This window comes from Puma concolor, chromosome C2 (genome assembly GCF_028749965.1).
Source record: "Puma concolor isolate L17-30 chromosome C2, mPumCon1.1.hap2, whole genome shotgun sequence".
Classification (NCBI taxonomy): domain Eukaryota; kingdom Metazoa; phylum Chordata; class Mammalia; order Carnivora; family Felidae; genus Puma; species Puma concolor.
Genome location: NC_141675.1, coordinates 121,434,652 through 121,455,134, shown reverse-complemented (window position 1 = coordinate 121,455,134; position 20,483 = coordinate 121,434,652). Strand labels below are relative to the sequence as shown.

The 20,483-nt window shown below is 35.0% G+C and overlaps 1 protein-coding gene across 3 annotated transcripts in view; it reads left to right on the top strand.

Annotated features, from left to right (window-relative positions):
* Positions 1 to 20,483, top strand: part of CADM2 (cell adhesion molecule 2) — a 1,074,502-nt gene that overhangs the window by 910,140 nt on the left and 143,879 nt on the right. For all 3 annotated transcript variants that reach the window (XM_086675698.1, XM_086675699.1, XM_086675697.1), the window contains one exon: positions 10,040 to 10,210. In XM_086675698.1, the coding sequence (XP_086531824.1) occupies positions 10,040 to 10,210 (171 nt within the window). The remainder of the gene's footprint in view (positions 1 to 10,039; positions 10,211 to 20,483) is intronic.

Here is a 20,483-nt window from a genome sequence, read left to right as displayed (position 1 = left end):
CCGCCTTCTGGGGTACGCTGGGACCAGGTGGCTTCAACAGTCTCTACCAAATGTCCTTCCAGCAGTGGAACTGCTTTTCCCCATGTGGCCCGAGAACCTCCTGGACCCTAGTCTGCTCCTGGGGATTTCCCCTTCCCACCAGAGCACCACCAGCTATCAAGCTGTGGAGTTGCAACTTTGCGCTCCCTTTGTTTACAGTCTTAGTGGAATTTAAACCCTCTCCTTTCTCCTTTCTCCCTTTTTAGTTTAGTCCCTGTGGCTATTTCTAATTTTCTACTTTCTCTGCAGATGCAATGGGGAGGGGTGCTTTTCCCATATTCTCCCCCCTCCCCAGTCTCCGTCCTCTCTCCACTTGCAAAAGCGGTTCCCTACCTTCTGTGGCTTCTTGCTCCCCAAGTTAAGCTCTCCAGACCACATACGTGCTGAATTCTGTGGTTCAGGTTGTACAGATTGTTGTGTTAATCCTCCAATCAGTTTTCTAGGTGTGTAGGATGGTTTAGTGTTGGTCTGGCTGTATTTCCTGGACGCAAGACACACAAAAAGCTTCCATACTGTTCTGCCATCTTGGCTCCTCCTCCCATATTCTTTTCAAATGATATATGTGATAGGGTGAGGATCAGAGAAAAGTTCTGGTATTATTAATTCTTAAACTGCTATTCTCTGGTATTTTGAACATACCGATAATTTTTAAAATATTTAAATAATTTTTTATCTGTCTACTTCACTGGACTGGGATTTATTTCCTGACCTAATCTTTTTTATACAGAATCTGACATGGTATCAAACACATGGCAAAAGCTCAAGGTTTTTATCTCGAGAATAAATGAATCACTTGTGCCAAAGTGGCCTGAGACTTTACCTTGATGATTTTTAAAGATGGTGACTCATTTTTACTGTATGCCCTCTTGGAGTGAGCAAACTAGTTCTGAATATTCTTCTAAGGTACGGGAAACTAAATACAGAATTAAATAAATATAAGTGTAGAGTTAAATATAGAATTAGTCACTTGGGTGAAAGTGATCTAAGACTTTACCTCAATAATTTTCCAAGAAGATGACTCTACTCCTTTCTGATTGTTTTACTAGACTAAGCAATATACATAGTTCTTCGTGTTCTTCTGAGGTACTTAATATGTATTTGAATGTTCCTGAGCCATCAAGCAATGATGGAACAAGGTCCACTCTTCTTTTTTTGAAGGAGAATGACCCTTAGAACTCATTATGTGCTAGAAGAATTTGCATTGATATAAAAAAATCAAACATAAAAGGCAATTATACTGAATATGGAACAACATTTAAATTAGTAAAGAAAAATAAATGAAACCCAAAGTGAGATTAACAACCAAATTCTTCTCATAAAGCCTTTCACATTTGCCAATGGTGGGTCACAAATTGTTTTTTGTTAGTACTTTTAGCTACTACAAAGAGAGAGATATCATCAGTTAATTATTATGTCCACAAAACTATATAAAATACATCTAACATTTCCTGGTACTGAGAGTCAAGTGAGAAAGAGAATTCCTCTCTGAGTCCACATTTTTCAGACAAATGTGTATGTGTTGAATGGAGTCAGCCATAGAGTATATATAACAAGATCCATATAGTAAGTACTCATAGCACCTTTCAATGCAAGCCTATGGGATAACACTGAAGAGAAACTTGATCACCGGTGCCTGGGTGACTCAGTCAGTTGGGCATCCTACTCTTGGGTTCAGCTCTGGTCTTGATCTCACAGTTCATGAGTTTGAGCCCCATATCAGGCTTTACACTGATAACACAGAATCTGGGATTCTCTCTCACCCTTCTCTCTCTGACCCTCCCAAGCTCATGCGTGTGTGCCCTTTCTCTCTCTCTCAAAATAAATAAGTAGACTTTAAAAAAAATTAAAATACACATCTAAGTTACTGAATGAGTTAGCCAGGCATAGTTACTTTAGGTCAATTAAAAAAAATTATAGCTGAGTTGTTTATCTTCTAAAAAATGATGTATTTAGTTTAGGAAATTTGACCTATAGAACTTCTTTTAAACTGTAATTATGCAACATATAGAGTTGTCCAAAGTGGTAACTTCAAATTTTTGACATAATGTTATCTTGTATAATGCTCACATTTTCTCTTTCCTATGGCAAGAGGACATAACATTCAGCTTACTAACAAATTGTCAAATCATTAAAGTACCATTAATATGGATTCATAATGATTCCCTGAAATTATCATCTGATCCACCATAAAACACTTTTACAAACCCAGACTCTGAAAATAATAGTAAAGTTCAAGTTCTCTATAAACATCAATATCTGAAGTTACGACCCTGCAGCTTTGATCGTAGCCAGAAAACTAAAGGTCCAAATAGATCAGGAGAAGTTACATAATATCCTACCTAATTCCTAAGAGATATCTCTAAATGATGAGACATTATGGCACTTCCAGTACTGGGAACAGGTAGAAGCTGTGTCTAAATCTTGCCTTGTTCTCACTGTGGCTGTGGCATACTGGCCTTCCAATGGATTAAGAGGAAACTGGCTCACATGAAGTTATGTCTGACTACCACAGGATGCAGAACAGGATTTCCCTTTATAAAAATGGGATGTTCTTTCTGGACCCATTTACATGGGATCAAAATCACAAGAGTGCAGAAAGCAAATGCATCACAAAAATTCAGATTGCAGTACTCAGGGTGATTAGAACCACTGTGGAGACAAGGTAACTTTCCAAGGAACATCACTTCAGAGGACTTCCTTTTTAAAAATCCAGTCCAAAAGTGGCTGGAAACTATAGGTAGAGAAGCAGGTGACCTAACATTATGATCTGGAAAGATGGATATGGAAGTAGTTCCTGAGATCTGCTATTTTATGAGAAGTTTTGAATGTGAAAAAAACACCCAGATGGCCTTTGTTCTTTGGCTAGCCTGATTCGGGGCTTTGAAATTTAATTTGTTAATTTGCTCACAATTACTTCTGCCTGTCTTTTCCACCTTAGCTCTTGGTGAGATAAAAATCTAAAATCCCAAATATAAGCAGACTACTATTCTACATTCCAAGTCTCATAAAGGTACATAATATAAAAGGTGATAGAGGGGCGCCTGGGTGGCGCAGTCGGTTAAGCGTCCGACTTCAGCCAGGTCACGATCTCGCGGTCTGTGAGTTCGAGCCCCGCGTCGGGCTCTGGGCTGATGGCTCAGAGCCTGGAGCCTGTTTCAGATTCTGTGTCTCCCTCTCTCTCTGCCCCTCCCCCGTTCATGCTCTGTCTCTCTCTGTCCCAAAAATAAATAAACGTGGAAAAAAAAAAAATTAAAAAAATAAAAAAAAAAAAAAAAAAAAAGGTGATAGAAAATCATTTACTCTGAGACTTCACCATGAAATATTCAGGAAAATAGGGCCACCTCAGTGGCTCAGTCAGTTAGGCGTCCGACTTCCTCTCAGGTCATGATCTCATGGCTTGTGAGCTGGAGCCCTGCATTGGGCTCTGTGCTGACAGCTCAGAGCCTGAAGCCTGCTTCAGATTCTGTCTCTGTTTCTCTCTGCCACTCCCCTGCTCATGCTCGCTCGCTCGCTCTCTCTCTCAAAAATAAACATTAAAAAAAATTAAAGAAGAGAAATGTTCAGGAAAATAACTTTTGGTGAGAAGCATACTTGAGGAATTTTCCTAGGCAGATTTATTTTTAACTTTTTTTTATTATAACAAATTTCTGACATACAACAATAGCATGGCAAGACAGTTACCACCACCCACCCAAAGCAACTGCTGTTCTAATTATTCAAGAACAAGTGCTAAAAGTGCAGAACCTCCTTTGGAAAAAAAATAAGAGGGATTATTGCAAGGATTATGAATAAAAGTCATCCTACAAATACCTCTTTTTATTGCTTGCTCTCAACCTCTGCTGATAATCGTACCAATGCATTATATATGAAATGCATATTTTGAAAAATGTAGAATATGAAAAAAATGCATATTTTACAATTTCTTTTAACATTTATTTATTTTTGAGACAGAGAGAGACAGAGCATGAACAGGGGAGGGTCAGAGAGAGAGGGAGACACAGAATCCGAAATAGGCTCCAGGCTCTGAGCTGTCAGCACAGAGCCCGACGCAGGGCTCGAACTCACAGACCGCGAGATCATGACCTGAGCCAAAGTCGGATGCTCAACCGACTGAGCCACCCAGGCGCCCCAAGAAATGCATATATTTTAAAAGATTAAAGGTAGAGGCGTCTGGATGACTCAGTCAGTTGAGCATCCGACTCTTGATTTTGTCTCACGTCATGATCTCACAGTTCTTGAGCTCGAGCTGTGCATTGGGCTATGCACTGATAGCACAGAGTCTGCTCGGGGTTCTCTCTTTTCCTCTCTCTCTGTCCTTCCCCTCCTCCTCTCTCTCCCTCTCTTTCTCTCTCTCTCTCAAAAATAAATAAATAAATAAATAAATAAATAAATAAATAAATAAATAAATAAATAAAATAAACCCAAAATATATCTTTAAAAATTAAAATAGTAAAGGTAGAATTGAAGCTAAGGAAGAAAGGAAATTAAAATGTTAAAGATAGACTGAGAGGGAAAGAGAAGAGTAGATAGAGTAAGTCCCAATATTTCCTCTTCATCTTTGGTTACATCTCTGGTATTGGTGTATCCACTTTACCCTTTCTCCTCAAAATATATCCTTGGGCCAGCAGTTGACTTTCAGGCTCCCTCCCACAAAATATTGAATCAGAATCTGCATTTTACCAAGATCCTACGGTGATGTGTATGTCTATTCCATTTTGAAAAATACTGCTCTAGATCACAATGTAATGAAATGACATCCTGAAGGAGAAAAAATAGAAACTCTAAAACAAGACAGAACATGAAACAAGAATACATATGCAATCAGCAAACTGTGTAATAAAAAGAAAATTCCTATTGATTCTATAACTGTGAATGCATAAGTTATTTATTAAAGCTAGAAAACAAAAATAGGTATAAATTTTAAGTACAATTTCCTGCCTGTTTTGTGGAGGGGGTGGGGATTGAAGGAGAAAACCAGCATAAAATATAGACAAATAATATGATTGGCTTTTCTTGATTTTTTTTTTCTTTTCATCTTATTGCTTTTAGAAGCCTATAAGCTGTCACATAAGCTAATATTAACGGCAACAAATTATACTTTTGTTTATTCTATTTGAATGATGCTCGTTAAAATTTTATGTTATATACAATTGCTATCAGATTTTATGTGTCCAATTAATATTATATTAAATGATACATTTGTACGGAAATCGGCAAAAGGAAGCAGATGTGTGGGTTCTTAAAATACAGCTGTTATTAAAATTAAACAATTAGCAGCAATATCTTGGAATAATTTTTCATATATAACACAATTATAAAATGGTTTGTTAAGAGATCTAAATTTTGTTACACTGCCACTGCTTAGAGCTACAGACAAGAACACATTGGACATGAATTTATAGGAAAGAATATAAAATATAAAAATGAGGCAACATTTTGAATAAATCTATAAGACATTGGAAACTAAAAGAGCATCATAGACATGTATATATATATTCAATATAACAAAGGACTATAATTGCATCTGTATTATCCTGACGTATTTTGACTAACAGGAGATCATTCCATTTTTTACTATAATATTTTTTTAACTGAGATTGAAACTAATTTTCAAATGTAAAAATCTCAGAAATCACTTTGGTTAGCACAAATGAGATATTTCAGAAGACACATTTATGGAAAACCTTGTATCCTGTATGACTGATTAATAGTTATAAGATAGAATTGAGATTTTAATGTTCTTCTCCTACTTTTCAAAGGTTACAAAAGGTTCTTACTTTCAGACCTGCCTAAATTACAGAAAAAAATTTTAATGGTAAAATCGTAGGTATGTTTTTCCTAATTTGTGAAGACAATGATAAACATATTTTCAAGAACCAGATACAGAACATTTACCTAATTTTATCCTGAAGTAATATTTATTTTATTTTAATTTTTTAAATCAAACAATTAAGTAAAATCAGACTTCTCTGGAAACAAGTAAAACTCAATGGACCATGCAAACATCTACCCACAAAATATCTCAAAGTCAGTATTAATTTCAAAGTCAAATCTTTGCATGGAGAAGGTGACTTATATTACTTTGTTGTCATTAATATGTCTTTAAATGTTTTAAAAATAAATTAATACATGGTAAAATCAAATATTTTATGCACTTTATAAACCTAACTCTTCTTCTGAAAATATTGGTCATTTGAAATGAAAGAATAAGAAAATGGAACAGCTCTTTCTCAACTCTATGTAAGATCTTATTATAATATCTTAACTTTAGTCTACAACATTTTGACTTCTAATCCATTAAAATCACCCTCTTCTTATCAACTACTTTAGATGTAAGAAATTTTAAATTAAATGAAAATATTATTAAACCTCTTTTCCATAGAGAACAAATACTGCCTGAATGCACCATTTAACGAATCTTAATCATGCACAATAAGTTTAAATATCAATAAATGAATTCACATCCTGAGAAAAGTATTCAAGATTTATTTCATTCATGCTGAAATAAATTCTTCAGCCAAGTGAAGAGCATTTATCTCAATGTAAATTTCACTGCAAATACATATTTTAAAATATTCAAAATATTCAGATGACTGTCCTCTTCCTTTTTTTACTCAAGTAACATTTCTTTTATTTATTTATTTATTTTTGTTTCAAGCTTTTATTTAAATTCCAGTTAGTTAACATATAGCATAATATTGGTTTCAGAAGTAGAGTTTAGTGATTCATCACTTACATATAACATCCAGTGCTTATCACAACTACCCTCCTTAATACCCATCACTCATTTAGTCCATCTCCCACCCACCTCCTTCTAGCAATCCTCAATTTGTGCTCTTTAGTTATGAGTCTGTTTTATGGTATACCTGCCTGCCTCTCTCTCTCTCTTTCTTTCTCTCCCGCCCTATGTTACTTTGTTTTATTTCTTAAATTCCACATATGAGTGAAATCATTTGTTTGTTTGTTTGTTTCTTTCTTTCTTTCTTTCTTTCTTTTTAACGTTTATTCATTTTTGAGAGATAGAAAGAGTGGGAGGAGGGAAGAGGAAGAGAGAGAGGAAGACACAGAATCTGAAGCAGGCTTCAGGCTCTGAGCTGTCAGCACACAGCCCGACATGGGGCTTGAACCCACGGACCATGAGATCATGACCTGAGTCGAAGTGGGATACTTAAGCAATTGAGCCACCCAGGTGCCTCTTTTTCTTTTTCTTTTTCTTTTCTTTTCTTTTCTTTTCTTTTCTTTTCTTTTCTTTTCTTTCTTTCTTTCTTTCTTTTTATTTTCTTTCTTTTCTTTCTTTCTTTCCTTTTGAGAGAGAGAGAGAGAGAGCAAGAGGGGCAGGAGATAGAGAATCTTATGCAGCTTCCACACTCAGCATGGAGGCCGACATGCGACTCAATCCCGTGACCCTGGGATCATAACCTGAGTTGAAATCAAGAGTTGGACACAGAGGGGCGCCTGGGTGGCGCAGTCGGTTAAGTGTACGACTTCAGCCAGGTCATGATCTCGCGGTCCGTGAGTTCGAGCCCCATATCAGGCTCTGGGCTGATGGCTCGGAGCCTGGAGCCTGTTTCCGATTCTGTGTCTCCCTCTCTCTCTGCCCCTCCCCCGTTCATGCTCTGTCTCTCTCTGTCCCAAAAATAAATAAAAAACGTTGAAAAAGAAAAAGAGTTGGACACAGAAACTTTTTATCTGGATGAAATCCCAATAGTTCACTTTTGCTTTTGTTTCTTTTGCCTCCAGAGTCATATCTAGAATGAAGCTGCTGTGCCCAAGATCAAAGAGGTTGCTGCCTAGGTTCTCCTATAGGATTACAATGGTTTCAGGTCTCACATCTAGGTTTTTCACTTACTTTTAATTTATTATTGTGTATGGTATAAGAAAGTGGTCCAGTTTCATTCTTTTGCATGTTGCTGTCCAGTTTTCCCAACACCACTTGTTGAAAAGAGTGTCTTTTTTCCACTGGATATTCTTTCCTACATTGAAGATTAGTTGACCATATAGTTGTGGGTCTATTTCTGCATTCTCTATTCTGTTCCATTGATCTATGTGCCTATTTTTGTGCCAGTACTGTACCATCTTGATCACTACAGCTTTGTAATATAACTCGAAGTCTGGAATTGTGATGCCTCCAGCTTTGCTTTTCTTTTTCAAGACCACTTTGGCTAACTGGGGTCTTTTGTGGTTCCACACAGGTTTCAGAATTGTTTGTTCTAGCTCTGTTGGTGTTTTGATAGGGATTGCATTAAACCTGTAGGTTACTTTGATTGTATAGACATTTTAACACTACTTGCTCATTCAGTCCATGAGTCTGGAATTTTTTCCCTTTATTTGTGTCATCTTTAATTTATTTCAAAAGTGTTCTATAGTTTTCAATGTACAGATCTTTTACTTCTTTGGCTATGTTTATTCCTAGGTATCTTATGGTTGATTGTAAATGGAATCAATTCCTTGATTTCTCTCTGCTGTTGCATTATTGTTGTATGGAAATGCAACATAGTTCTGTACAATGATTTTGTATCCTGTGACTTCCCTGAATTCATGTATCAGTGCTAGCAATTTTTTGGTGGTGTCTTTCGGGTTTTCTACATAGAGTATCATGTCATCTGCAAATAGTGAAAGTTTAACTTCTTCCTTGGTTATTTGGATGTCTTTGACTTCTTTTGGTTGTCAGATTGCAGAGTCTACTACTTCCAATACTATGTTAAATAACAGTGGTGAGAGTGGACATCTCTGTCTTGTTCCTGACCGTAGAGGAAAAGTTCTGTTTTTCCTCATTGAGGATGATATTACCTGTGGGTCTTTTGTATATGGCCTTTATGATGTTGAGGTATATTCCCTCTATCCCTACTTTGTTGAGGGTTTATATCAAGAATCAATGCTATACTTTGTCAAATGCTTTTTCTGCATCTATTGAGAGGATCATATGGTTCTTATCCTTTCTTTTGTTAATGTGGTATACCACATTGATTGATTTGTGAATATTGAACCACCATGCAGCCTAGAAATAAACCCCACTTGATTGTGTTGAATGATTTTTTTAATGCGTGGTTGGATTTGATTTGCTAGTACCTTGTTGAGAATTTTTGCATCCATGTCCTCTTTTATTATTTTTTTTAAATTTCATTTAGATCCAAGTTTGTTAGCATATAGTGTGATAACAGATACAGGATTAGAACCCAGAGATTCATCACTTGCATATAACACCCAGTGCTCATCGTAACGTGCCCTCCTTAAGGCATCGCACATCACCCATCACCCATGTAGTCCATCCCCCCATCCAACAACCCTCCAGCAACCCTCAGTTTGTTCTCTGTATTTAAGAGTCTCTTATGGTTTATCTCCCTCTCTGTTTTTAATTTTCTTTCTCGTTCGCTTTGTTCACCTGCTTTGTTTCTTAAATTCTACATATGAGTGAGATGGAACCAGAATGTGTATTACTAAGCAAAATAAGGTCAGTCAGCAAAAGACAAATACCACATGATCTCTTACTTCCTTTAGTGAAGAAGACAACTTTTCATTGTTGGTGTTCTTTGGGAATTATGTTCATCTGACATTGGTTCATGTTGAAATTATAGCTCAACACATTGTACTTTCTTTTAGGCATGAGAGGATGTTGTGAATTTGCCCTTCCCAACTAGTGGTTCAGAGATTTAAGATTATCTTATGCAAAACTCAAATATAAAGAAAGGTCATGAATATTATAAAATGGCCTGATTTCTCAAATGGAGTGTTAAAAAAAAATCTTGCACTTTAGTTTAGAAACAACTGTATTCCACCCTTTAATTTTATCAATGTATTCACCTTTTAAAATTTATTTTTGAAGTAGTTGTAACCTTGCTCAAATTGAAATGGAATAAATGTTAAATTAACAAATATTTGTTTTTTAAAAATTGAAGAAGGTTGGAGACGTGGGGCCCCCAGTTGTGTCTCAAGTGAATGAAATCTGTTACATTTTGAAAGATGATGTCATAGAATTTTAAAATTTAAATTTTACTTTCAGATGTAAAATACTTAAAAGAAGAGGATGCTAATCGCAAGACATTCACCGTCAGCAGCACACTGGATTTCCGAGTGGACCGGAGCGACGATGGTGTGGCTGTAATCTGCAGAGTAGACCACGAATCCCTCAATGCCACCCCTCAGGTGGCCATGCAGGTGCTAGAAATACACTGTAAGTAAATGCTGCTCCCTTCCCAATGATAGCAGAAGTAACTCTCTTCATCTACATTTAAAATAATTTCAAAATGTCCTCACATTACCACACAGGTGCAGCAAAATCTACAGCAAAATGAAATATGACTATCCTCACTGGTATTAATCACATTCAGAGGAAAGTAGTGCTTGCCAGAGTATCATTCTTGACAAGGAAGAGAAATAAAGAAAATATCCTAAGGTTAAAACTTCTAATTCTCTTCCACACGGTGACTTGATGTAAGCAGTAGTCATTTTGGCAGTCAATTAGGGTTGGGAATCAGAGAGAGCCTTGATGGACCTAACTGTATGAAAGTAATTTGGTGAATCATGAGCATGTCATGCTATCTGTGCTTTTAACATGAGACAATGTTTACTTCTATAGGAGATAATCTACATTTTTATAAATACAGGGGCTTATCCATTATGGTCTCTTCATCAACATCATGAGTACTCACAAGTGATAGGAACAACACTAATTGGATGACTTCAATGGGCAGGGAGCAGTGCTGTTTTGTTGGCATTATTTCATCTCATGGCTCATGTTAGGACATCAGCATAAAAACCTGATGATGATTAATTACTCTCTTTAGTCACAGTTGATGGATGAGGACACTGAAGATTATAGTGGTTGAGTCACTTGGCCAAGCTCACACAACTAGCAAATGGTAGACTTGTAATCATGACATTTTTAGTAGTTAGCATGGCATTTAGAATGTAACAGGTGATGTATAAATATTTATCTACATGAAGATGAATCAACTGAGATTATAGGAAAAAGTCAAAAAAAGTAGAGCCCAGAGGATTATATTTCTGAAGTGTATTACCTCGTTTTTTTTTTTAAATATTGAAAAGTTTTTGTTTGCTTTTACTATCTGTGATAAAGTTATAGTTTGTGTTTAGAATTTGTGTGTGATATAAGATTATACTAAATCCTAAAATGTTAAATCTAAAAGCTAGTCTTTTAATAGACCTCATGGGATTTTGTTTTTACTTATTTATTCAACAAGAACTTATTGGGTCCCTACTATGAAACAGGCATTGTTTTGGGCACCGAGGTTACATAAGTGACCAAAAAGAATAACATTAACAAAACAAGGTAAGATTGTCTTCATGTGTCAGAATTACCACTGCCAGCAACAAACTCCAGTTCTCTTACAGCATCCATTCTAGGTGGGAATGACAGAAAAGCAAAATAAATAAAAACAACATATAGCATTCTATGTATTAAGTGCCGTGGGGAAAAAATAGAGCAGAGGTGATGAGGAGTGCAATCTGAGAAATGGGAATGGATATATATATATATATATATATATATATATATATACACACACACATATATATATACATATACATACACACATGCATATATACAATGTGTTTATATGTAAATATATATTATATGTTATATTAAGTTATATTATTATATATCATAAATATATATTTATATGTAAATATATGTTGTTTATATTATACATGTATTTAAATGGAAAAAAATATATGTATATATATATAAAATACAGAGGGAAGAGCAAGTACAAAGGCCCTGAGGTAGGAGCATATGTGTTGTTTTTGTGTTTCTGGAAACAGCAAGGATACCAGTAAGATCAGGATAGAGTGGAAAACTAGAGAGTATTTATGAGAGATCAAGGAAGTACCAGGAGGACCAGGCTTTTTTTTCACTTTTTAATAAAAAATGTCAACCTGATTATGATTTTTAATTATCACCCACTGTCTTAATTATTCCTAGTTTACTAGTAACGGAAATTATCATAACATTTTAAATACTTTCAATTATATTAAGGTATTTTCATTAATTTTTCTCCTGTTACTGAAACAGATTCCACAACAAGCATATTTTAGAGCCCAAACTGAGATTATCTTCAAATTTCAGCATTTATTTGCAGTGACACGTTGGAACAATTACTGAAACTTCTTGAGCTTCGATTATAAATTAGGAAATTAGGTTCTTCAAGGATCAAGCTAGACAATATTTTTATGGCATTTAATGAGCTTTCTATAAATGCCAGTTGCCTTAGTTAGTTCAGGCTGCTGTAACAAATATACCCATAGACTGGGTGGTAATATAAGCAAAAGTTTATTTCTCAGTTTTGGAGGCTGGAAATCCAAGATCAAGGAGCAGGTAAGGGGCCTTGTCGTGGTTCATAGATGTTTGTCTTCTCTCTGTGTCTGCACATGGCAGATGGAGCTAAGGAGCTCTCTGGATTTTTGTTGTTGTTGTTGTTGTTGTTGTTGTTGTTGTTGTTGTTGTTTTTGGTAAGGTCACTAAACCCAGTCATAACCTTCCAACCACCACCACCTCCTAATCGTCACATTGGGGATTAGGTTTCAACATATGAATTTTGGAGGGACATAAACATTCAGCCTATAGTACCTTCTGTTTTCTAGTCTTATTTCATCAATATGTCTCTAAATATATGGAAGATTATGGGGCACCTGGGTGACTTGGTTAAGCGTCTGACTTCGGCTCAGGTCACAATCTCGCGGTCCGTGAGTTCGAGCCCTGCGTCAGGCTCTGTGCTGACAGCTCGGAGCCTGGAGCCTGCTTCGGATTCCGTGTCTCCCTCTCTCTCTGACCTTTCCCCATTCATGCTCTGTCTCTCTCTGTCTCAAAAATAAATAAACGTTAAAAAAATTAAACTTGTGGAAGATTATATAATTTGCTATGTCGAGAGGACCCAGGTTATCAGCATCTTGATTTAAACTTTTTTCATTTTTATATAAACCAAAGTAAGAATTTAAAAATAATATTTGATTACTAGTTTAAGTATAATTTTTAACATAAAATAAAAGAAAATAATAAAAATTAAGTCATAAAAATATGAAAGTTCATCAGTCCAAGATTAATCACTGAAACCCACCAAGAGTGAAGCAACATCAGATATACTTAGTTTGCTATGGCGAAGAAGGTCATACCACATGAATCTCTGAGTGCTGGTAAAAAAACAGTATGAATAGGCTTGTTAGAGGATTTGGGTTTGTCCTGAATATTCTAAAGAGGGCTCTGGATTGAATGCTGTCAAGATTGGGGACACATTGTGGATGTATATGTTGATACCTTTTACCTGGAAAGCAGACATTAAAGCAGAACTAGATTTGCTGTTATAAAGATGCAGCAGTTAATTTTTTTGTGGTTGCTGAGTGTCCTGGTCTCTGTCTTATTTCAGACTTAAAATGGAATAGACTTGCCTTTGTCTTCTTATACCCCATAGTCACAGAGCAGCTCTAGCTGATTATTGTTTCGATTCTAGAAAATTGTTTATGTTTGTTGAGAATATTTCAGGCTAGCTGTCAGATGCCAGTTGTTAGCTGCCAAAGTCATTTTCACTTTTTTGGGAGTCTAAAATGGAGCTATTATATATATACTTCCCGGGCATTTTTTGCTGTTCACTGTATTTCAATGTGCATTATTAAGCGAACTTCATGGAGGAAGGCAATTGAATTCCCTCATTTTTTAGAACATTTTACATGAAAAATGTTACACTAGCTGCCCAATTAAAAATAGCAACTCATTTTATCATGGTTTAATATGTAAGTGGCTGAAGGCAGAGACCGTATCTATTTAAATTATATATTTTAGCATCTAGCACACCACCACTCAAGTATGTGAAGGTAATTAAAACTAACTGATGATAACGCTGAATGTTCCTTTAGGGATGCAGAACATTCCCCAGAGATGAAACAAGGAGTGGAGAGCAGACAGGGGGCATTTAGCAATAGTTTGCATTTAAATTAGAGTACATTGAGCTAATTGGGTGTGGTCTTCATGGCTCTGCATAGGTACACATGTGCAATATGTGATGTAAGCAGGGGAAAATAGAAAGAATTGGAAAAGGAAGAAGGTGGTTAGCCTAGAATTTGTGGAACATAAATTTAGAATTTCCACATTGTTATACAATGGTCCTATCATGAATAACCACAAAGATTGGCTCAAATGGAGTCCCAGAGTAAAAGAGCTGCCACTGTTTCTGGGGTGAGTGACCAGAGTAAAAGTATATCCTACAATAATGGAAAGCTGAGACTATGCATGAAATTAAAATCCTGTGAAAAGGCAGGTTTGATAAGAAATTAGAAAGGAGAGGAGAGCCTGGGTGGCTCCAGCTTCAGCTCTGGTCATGATCGCATGGTTCACCAGTTTGAGTCCTACATCTGGCTCTGTGCTGACACCTGAGCCTGGAGCCTGCTTCAGATTCTGTCTCCCTCTCTCTGCCCCTCCCCTGCTCATGCACTGTTTCTGTCTCTCTCTCAAAAAAAATAAACATTAAAAAATAATTTTAAAAATCGGGAGAGTTAAACACATAGTTGCAAGAGCAAAAAATAGATAATAGGAGGAATTGTATTCCTAGGGCTATGTTTTAATTCCATAACCCAGTGATTCGCAAGTTAGAAGGACTCGGCCTATAAAGTATGTCACAGCAACATTCATTTCTTTATAAAATATTAATCCTAAATTTTAATGCCACTATGAAGGAAGATAGTTTCTTTAAACATAAAATTTAAGAAACTGTAGACTTTCACTGTGAACCACAAACGCCTGCAAATTTCACACAACAGATAACAGCGTACTTTGTACCTGAGCTGTGGAAAAGCGACTCTCTTTTTTTACAGATGGAAATTCTAATTCATATTTCTATTTTTATGCAGATCTTGGAAAACAATAACTTTTTATTTGTCTGATTTAATTTTTAGAAGAGCAGATTGTATAAGTCAGATTTTATGTAATTCTCAATAAGAATAATGTATCTTCACGAACAGAAAGAAATATGCACAAAACACAGAAAAGAAGAAAATAACTGAACATTCATTTTCTGTACGTGACACTGACAAAATTTCATAAAAAAGCAGCTGTTATTGAAAAGGAGAAAAATAAGCAACAGATTAGTAAAGTATTTCAGAATTGTGAATGCTATGAGAAAGCATTTTAGTACTGTGGCATTGAACTGCCCATATGGATAAATAAGAACCCAAATTTTAAGTCTCTTGTGTGTATGTATATGCATTAAGTGAAATATATATATATATATATATATATATATATATACACACATACACACACAACATATTATAAATAATTCATCAAATTATGAAACATTATGCTATCATTAATGTTTGTTTACTGGTTCCCATTTGGTAACAGTGCCATTCTTTACCTATAAGTAACTGTTTACACATGCACATCATAAACAAGTTTTAAAACAATACATAGTTAAAATAGTTCACAGAAGAAAATCTATTGTGAGCCTAAACAAAATCAGTGTAAGCAACCATATAAAAACCCATACATGCTTAGTGTAAGCAACCAAAAAAAAAAAAGAAAAAGAAGGAAGGAAGGAGGAAAGGGAGGAAGAAAAGTAGGAGGGAAGGAGAGAGGAATGGAGGGAGTGAGGGAAGGAGGAAGGAAGGCAGGAAGGCAGGAAGGAAGGAAGGAAAAAGGAAGGAAGGAAAGAAGGAAGGAGGGAAGGAAAGATAGATGGAGGCTGCAGTTTTAAAATTGTGTATTTAAGTGAGATCAGTTAGGGAGCACCTGGCTGACTCAGTTGGTAGAGCATGTGACTCTCAATCTTAGGGTCATGAGTTCAAGCCCCATATTGGGCATAGAATATACTTAAAATAATTTTTTAAAAGAAATACATATATACATATATATATTCTAATGAGATCAGTTAGGTTAATGACTGAAAATAAATGCATTATATATCTTTAAATAACAGAAAAAGATCTGGATTTATTTGTTGCTATAATAGTATTTTTATAGGAACTAAATGGTCAATTTATAGGCCTGACCTTTAACTTCTTGAAGCTTTTAATTTCCATTCTAGTTAACATGCAAATGAACTATTAATCAATTTTTCCCTTAAAATCTTGTTAAAAAACATATTGCTTAAGAAATTCCTTTTTTTTCTCTTTTAAACAGAATTACTTTATCCCTAGATGAACTAAATTCTTGACTGTACATTATTTGCTACTTTTCTGAACTGTCTAATGTACATGATCAGTTCTCTCTTTAGCTCTACTTATTCTAATTTAAAAAATTAAGATTTGGGGGCACCTGGGTGGCTCAGGCAATTAAGATTCCTAAGCTTCTGACTTCAACTCAGGTCATGATGTCACGTTTGTGGGTTTGAGCCCCACATCAGGCTCTCTGCTGTCAGCACAGAGCCCACTTCTGATCCTCTGTCTCCCTCTCTCTCTTTGCCCCTTACACACTCGAGCTCTCTCTTTCAATCTCTCAAAAATAAATAAATAAATAAATAAATAAATAAATAAATAAATAAATAAACAAACAAACATTAAAAAAATTAAGATTCTGATTATAGAAGAATTCAATACATATGGGTTTGGGAGGTCTTAACTATTTTGTTTATATCTCCACTGTAGATATACATGATATAGAAGAGACATATTTTCAGATGCATGCAGATTCTTCATTAAACATAGTTTTTTTTTTTTTTCATGTTTACTTATTTTTGTGAGAGAGAGAGAGAGAGACAGAGACAGAGCAAGCATAAGCAGGGAGGGGCAGAGAGAGAGAGGGAGACACAGAATCTGAAGCAGGCTCCAGGCTCTGAGCTGTCAGCACAGAGCCCAATGCAGGGCTTGAACCCACAAACTGCAAGATCATGACCTGACCCGAAGTCAGCCGCTTAACCAACTGAGCCACTCAGGTACCCCATTAAATGTAGTTTTTGATTGTTCTTTTTCACTTATAAAAAAATTAAATTCTCACCTACTCAATCCTCTCTCACCTCTCTAGCGCACGTCAATGTCTTGTTAATTGTCCTGTGTTAGTTCTATCAACTATCCTTCCACCACTTGCCTGTTTATTTCAGAAAGCACTGAATTAAATGTTTCAGGCTATCTAGGTTTATTAGACAGAAAGGTGGGTGCTACAAGAAGAATTTCAAAATAAAATATCTCACTCGGCGTCTCATTTGTGAAATGCTGATTATTTAATTACCTTGTCTATCACAAATTATCTGTCCAGAGGCACAGAATGTAAACGGAGTCAGTAAAGGTGAAATGAGAAGTTTCTGGAGGTTAAATTTTCAAAAATTAAAATAAATTGTTACTTGATTAACAAAACACCACTTTTATGCCTGAGGATACTTTGGAAGGATTTTTAAGTTTCAAAATATTTCACAAAGTTCATGAAATGAATATATTTTAGAATCACAAAGTAATCTATCATGCTTAGCAAAAAGATACATTTTTCTGCATTAATAAAGAAAGGTAGCCTAATCTTCAACCTCTATTTGAGATCCCAATAGTTTTTTTTTAATTTAATTGAAGTATAATTGACATACAATAGTCGATTGGTTTCAGGTGTACATTAGACTGATTCGATATTTTTATATATTACAAAATAATCACCAGAAGTTTAGATACCATCTATCACCATGCAAAGTCATTACAGTATTATTGACTATATTCCCATATTACATCCCTGGGACATTTTTATTTTATAACTGGGAGTTTGTATCTCTAAACCCCTTTTACCTATTTCACCCACCTCTCAGTTCTCCCCCCTGTTGGTAACCTACAGTTTTGGGTTTTTTTCCCCCTCTCTCTATGGATCTGTTTCTGTTTTGTTCATTTGTTTGTTTTTTAGATTCCACATAAACTGAATGCATGTGGTATTTGTCTTTCTCTGTCTGACTTATTTTACTTAGCATAATACCTTGTAGGAGCATCCATGTTGTTGCAAATGGCAAGTTTTCATTCTTTTTATGTCTGAGTAATCTCTCTCTCTCTCACCATCTTTTTTCTCCATTCATCTATTAATACACACTTAAGCTGCTTCCGTATCTTAACTATTGCAAATAATGCTGCAATGCACATAAGGGTGCGCATCTGTCTCCAGATTGGTGTTTGTGTTTTCTTTAAGATGGAACTGTTGGATCCTAGAGTTGTTCTTATTTTAATTTTTTTGAGGAAACTCCATTATATTTTCCATAGTGGCTGCTCCAGTTTACTTTCCCACAACAGTGCATGAGGTTTCACTTTTCTCCACACTTGTTCTTTTGTGTCTTTTTGCTAATAGCCATTCTGACAGGCATCAGGTGATAATCTCAGTGTGGTTTTGATTTGTATTCCCCTGATGATGAGTGATTTCAAGCATCTTTTCATGTACTCCTTGGACATCTATATGTCTTCTTTGGAAAAATATATTAAAGCCCTCTGCTCATTCTTTAATGGGGTTATTTTATTTTCTTGATATTAAATTGGGTAAATTCTTTACATATTTTTATAGTGATCCTTTATCAGATGTATGATTTACAAATATCTTCTTCCATTCAGTAGCTTGCCTTTTCATTTTGTTGATGGTTTCCTTCAGTGTGCAAAAGCTTTTCAGTTTGATGGAATCCCTTTTTTTCTTTATTTTAGCTTTTGTTGCCTTTGCCTGGGAAGAGTCATTCAAAAAAACACTGTAAAGACTAATATCAAAGAGTTTACTGACCATGCTTTCTTTTAGGAGTTTTACAGTTTAAGTCTTAAAATTGAAGTCTTTAAACCATCTTAAATTCATTTTCATATATGGTTGTCCAATAGATTTTTAACCTTTTTCAGGGAGGATACATTCATATATTTCCCAAAATGATACATTATTGATATGCATCATGAAATAATTATTTATTCTTTAATTGTAAAAGAATATTTTATTTAGTCCGTGCAATATTGAATTATTATTTAATCAGTAAATATTTTAAGTGATCTGAGTGCATGGATTCAATATGTTACTATAAAGTTTCTGTTATTAATAGAAGAAAATATTTTTGTGTTATTAAATCTAAGCCAAGAGAAGTGTATATGTTTGTGAGCACAGATTCCAAATTTTAACAAATATTAATTTCATATATTAAACTAATCCAATGTATTCTCAACTGGCCTTTCTTAATCAAGCTTATTATAATGTGTACATTTACAAAATTTTTTAGAAGTTTTAACATTATTTTAAGCACACATTATTTTTTAGAAGTTTTAATTTTTTTAGAAGTTTTAAAATTATGTTAAGCTATTCAAAAATAGTTCCCAAATGATGGAATGTATAAATGGTAGAGATGACAACGTATCTTTTGCAGTTAATTTTAAGTCAATTTAATTGAGAATAAAAACTGGATAAGAAAGTGAGACAGAAAAGATTTTGATAAGTAAAACCTAATACGGAGAAAACAAGCACAAGTTATTAATATCCAATTTTTTAACTTCTTTTTTACAATTTTTTTAAATGTTTGTTTATTTTTGAGAGAGAGGGAGACAGACAAAGTGAGAGCAGGGGAGGAGCAGAGAGAAGGAGACACAGAATGTGAAGCAGGCTCTGTGTGCCAGCCCAGAGCCTGACATGGGGCTTGAACTCACACACCATGAGATCATGACCTAAACCAAAGTGGGACGCTTAACCAACTGAGCCACCCAGGCACCCCTCAATTTTTTTAACTTCTGATTTAATAGCATTATGTTTTAGAAGTATATTATTAAAATATAGTTTAAGGCTTATTTTTCCAAAGTGACTACATATTTTCAATTAGTGTCCTATACTGTATTAATGTCCTAATATTTTCAAATTGTTCTAGTTCTGTTTTTTGATTGAACTGTAATACATATACACATATATTTCTATGAGAAAAATTTACGGTTAGAAAACTATAATCAATTGATTGATGTATTGAATTTTATTGGATTAGCCTTGAATATACTTAATATCATTACTATTTACCATCTGGGTCCAAAAGACTTTTTTTTAATTAATAGGCTTTGTTTTTAGGAGCAGCTTTCAGTTTATAAAAAATTTGAACAGAAGTACAAAGTTCCCATATATACCCTCATCCTACCCTCCCCCCTCACTTTTTCCCCTATTATTAACATCATACATTATTGTGGTACATATATTAACAATTGATGAACAAATATTTATAGATTATTCTTTGAAAAAGTCTGTATTTTACATTAACATTCACAATTTAAGTTGTATGATTCTATAAGGTTTTGACCAGTGTATAATGTCCTACAGCCATGGTCACAATATCATACAAAATACATTCATTGCCCTAAAAGCCCCTGTGCTTCACCACTTGATTGCCCCTTCCCTTTCCTCAACCCCCTGCCAACCGTGTGATCTATTAGCTAGCTGTATAGGTTTGCCTTTTCTAGGATATCATATAGTTAGAGGTATATAGCATACAGTCTTCTCAGACTGTTTTATTTCATTCGGAAACATACATATAAGGTTGCAA